Source organism: Delphinapterus leucas, chromosome 8, assembly GCF_059928025.1.
Source record: "Delphinapterus leucas isolate spDelLeu-1000000601 "Yukka" chromosome 8, BTC_Dleu_Yukka2, whole genome shotgun sequence".
Lineage (NCBI taxonomy): Eukaryota > Metazoa > Chordata > Mammalia > Artiodactyla > Monodontidae > Delphinapterus > Delphinapterus leucas.
Window position 1 is genome coordinate 20,882,547 of NC_143136.1, and position 3,275 is coordinate 20,885,821.

General features: G+C 47.6%; 1 protein-coding gene across 1 annotated transcript; it reads left to right on the top strand.

The window, feature by feature from the left end:
* Window positions 1-281: 281 nt before the first annotated feature.
* Window positions 282-655, top strand: TNP1 (transition protein 1). Its single transcript, XM_022568306.2, has 2 exons — window positions 282-420; window positions 627-655. The coding sequence occupies exons 1-2, from the start codon at window positions 282-284 to the stop codon at window positions 653-655; spliced, it is 168 nt and encodes a 55-aa protein (XP_022424014.1).
* Window positions 656-3,275: the final 2,620 nt, after the last annotated feature.

Genomic DNA, 3,275 nt, shown 5'->3' on the forward strand with positions numbered 1-3,275 from the left:
AGCACGGGGCTGGAATTTAGGTGCTGAATAACACCTGTCTGGAAAACCTCACTTATCATTAAAAAAAGACCTCAAAATTGAGGGTAGCCTTGAGCTGCATTAGAGGGACCACATTATTTCACATATATTACCAAAGTGTAACAAAGGCTAGTGACATCACAGTGGAGCCCTGCCCACCTGCTAAGCCATGCCCCCTGCACAGTCACAATCGCTAAGGCCTTAAATACCCAGACTTGTGGCCTCCCGGCTCTACAAAGCCCCTCATTTTGGCAGAAAGTACAATGTCAACCAGCCGCAAATTAAAGAGTCACAGCATGAGGAAGGGCAAGAACCAAGCACCTCACAAGGGAGTCAAGAGAGGTGGCAGCAAAAGAAAATACCAGAAGGGCAACCTGAAGAGTAGAAAACGGTACAATGACGGTGAGTGAGGGACGAGTAGGAGAGCAGTCAAACAGAGGGGGATCTTGTTGTCCCGGGGGCCCTCGCTCTTGGAGTTACCTCTCATAGGACCCTGAAACCTCAGCATGAGAATTTCATTCCCAACTAGGTTCATGTTTGGGCAAGAAGAGGATGAATGGTCATGTTCTAACTGGTGTTCCTGTTGCAAACTTGTCCTTTCCCTACAGCCAATCGCAATTCCCGCTCCCACTTGTGACTCCACCAGCGGGCTCTGCCCTGGTGGACTTCAAACGACACCAGGCAGCAACAGAGAACAGAAAGGGGACTGCCAAGGAGATCTGAAGTTAGATCAAAGCCAGAGAAGAGCCTATCATGTGGATAAAATGTCAGTCGTGACGAAGTGAGGAATGTATATGCTGGCTGTTTCTCCCCAACATTTCAATAAACATTTGAAAACTGAATTTCAGTTTCCTTTGATCCTTTGGTTGGAAAATGGCTCCTGAGCTGGGCAGCCTTGGGGAAGAATTAGCAGGTATGAAACCATTAAACATCAAACATGATTTGGATACTATCAATGTCAATGTAATTTTCCTTAACAACTCTCTCTCCTTGTGCCCCAACTCTGGCTATGCATCATCACCATATCTGGGTCTTGGTCTCAATGTACTGTCTCCCTTCCCAACATAGAAAGGGAGAGGAGATAAAAGCAATGGGAGAAATACATTCATCAGAGTGCCAGTTATGAGCCAAAGGAAGCAAGCTGGTTTTGTCAAGGGGCTTAGAGCATGGAAACACCAAACTGTGATTTCCCAAACTAGCTAGCTAAAGACATGTCCCAGTGGTGGATAGAGAGCCCTCAATGCTTCTAATTTATCTGATTGTATGGGCATGATTAGCAGGTTGTTGGAGATGAGGATACATTCTGGGCAGAGGCCAGCATGGTATTTGGACAAGACCAGAGACAGGGATACTGCCTGGGAGATTCAAGCCAGCTTGTATGACTCTGACGTCATAAATGAATCTTAATCAGGTGTGTCTGGAAGTAGGAATGACCTCACCTCAGTCTGGGTGGACCTTATTGGCAAGGAAGAACCATCCCTTGCTGTGGCCCTCACTTTAGCTTGACCTCGGGTTCTGATAACGGTTATGTCATCTCTGGCCAGGGATCTGACACCTCCTCTCAGCATCCACCCGCTCAGGAGGGGGCAATATTTTTCTTAATGAGTGTTTCCTGTTGCCTCAGAGACAGTATCAGGGTGGCACAGAGAGGAATTGAGACTCACATTTAAACCACGCCACCCACTTGGATTCTGGAGAAGCAACCAGGAAAGGTTATAAGCCAGAAGGAATGAGAGGAGCATGAGGTCAGACATGAAGTTTCCAACATGGGCGGGGCGGGGGGGGCGAGGGTGAGATGTGGGACCAGGTGACAAAGCAAGGAAAGGGAGCCTCTTCTCTGCAGAGCTCCACGTATTTTCAATGAGATCATTGACTCTGAGCCCTGTGGAGGTGTCTAGGTATTGGGATATGGGGATGGGAACAAGGGCTATCCCTGTGGGTCAGATTCTAGTAGGGAAGGATGAGAAAAAGCCCAGGTCATGACATGAGTAAAGATGTTTCAAGTTGCTTCGTCCTCTTAGCCCTAGAGAATGCACACACTGCTCCTGAGCTAAGTCAGCATCAGGCACCCAGACTCTTCAAAACTCATCAAACTTGTATTTTCCTCCTTATTTTTTCAGTTTCCATTTTTGTAAAGAGGGAATAGAGAAAATACTCCCTTCGTAACCTTCATCTTCCACAGTTTTGCCTCTTAAACATTCCTGTTGTCCCTGTTTTTCAAACCAAACTCAAACTCCTATGATTCTCAAGTAGATAATTATCCACATCCACACAAAACTCTTTACGGACTCAACTGGAATCCCCAATCAGAAATGACCAGTCCTCACATACTCTTGTTCCCTTTGGGAGTTCCTCTGCCTCCATGTAAAGAAAGCCTGAAAGCTCCTTGCAGCACACAAAATCCAGTGGTTTTACTGTCGGGCTTTTGCTGCTCTAGCCATAAATTCTCATTCATCAGCCAGCAGGGAGTACAGCCAGTTAGAATTCCTACATGGGTCCAAAATAGCGAAGCCTTTATATCCCCTCCTGCCCAGCAGGCTGCTTAGGGAAAGGGTGACCTCAGGCCAGGCATTTCTCTGTGCTGAGGCAGACCCTGCAGTTAGGCTGAAGTCAGGAGGCTGTTTGCTGGACCTCATGCCCCACAGTCTGGGCCACACACCTCTGTCTCTTCCACTGGCTTTCTGATAACCTACATCTCTTCCCACCTGCTTTTTCCCAACTTTTGCCCCTGCCACTCCCTGCTGCAACTGTGTGCCAGGAGCCTTCAAATGCTTTCATGCACAGCTCACCCCTTGCTCCGTGCTCTCCACTTCACCTTTTCTCTGCTATCTTTCAGATTGCCAAGATGCGCAAAGACAACCTTTCCCATAGGGAAGAGTCAACAGAACAGCAAAATAGTGTGAAATGTACTTCCCTCAAGAAACTTATTATTCTTTATACAAGAATATTATTCCACATGTATCAATAAATAGAAATATTATTCCTGTATCCATCAGGATCCCTCAGGAAAGCAGATCCTGGAGGGGACTCAAATGAAGGCACATTACTGAAGGGACGATTCACAGAGGCAAGACCTCCAGAGCCTGGCAATAATGGCTCTGCAGGGCTTCCCTGGTAGCGCAGTCATTAAGAATCCAACTGCCAACGCAGGGGACACAGGTTCGAGCCCTGGTCCAGGAAGATCCCACATGCCGCGGAGCAGCTAAGCCCATGCATCACAACTACTGAGCCTGAGCTCTAGAGCCCGCGAGCCACAA

Bases quoted from the DNA above. Each gene is read 5' to 3' on its own strand.
- TNP1 (XM_022568306.2), top strand. From the start codon at position 282: ATGTCAACCAGCCGCAAATTAAAGAGTCACAGCATGAGGAAGGGCAAG. The intron at 421-626 runs GTGAGTGAGGGA...CTTTCCCTACAG, and splicing joins TAGAAAACGGTACAATGACG to CCAATCGCAATTCCCGCTCC.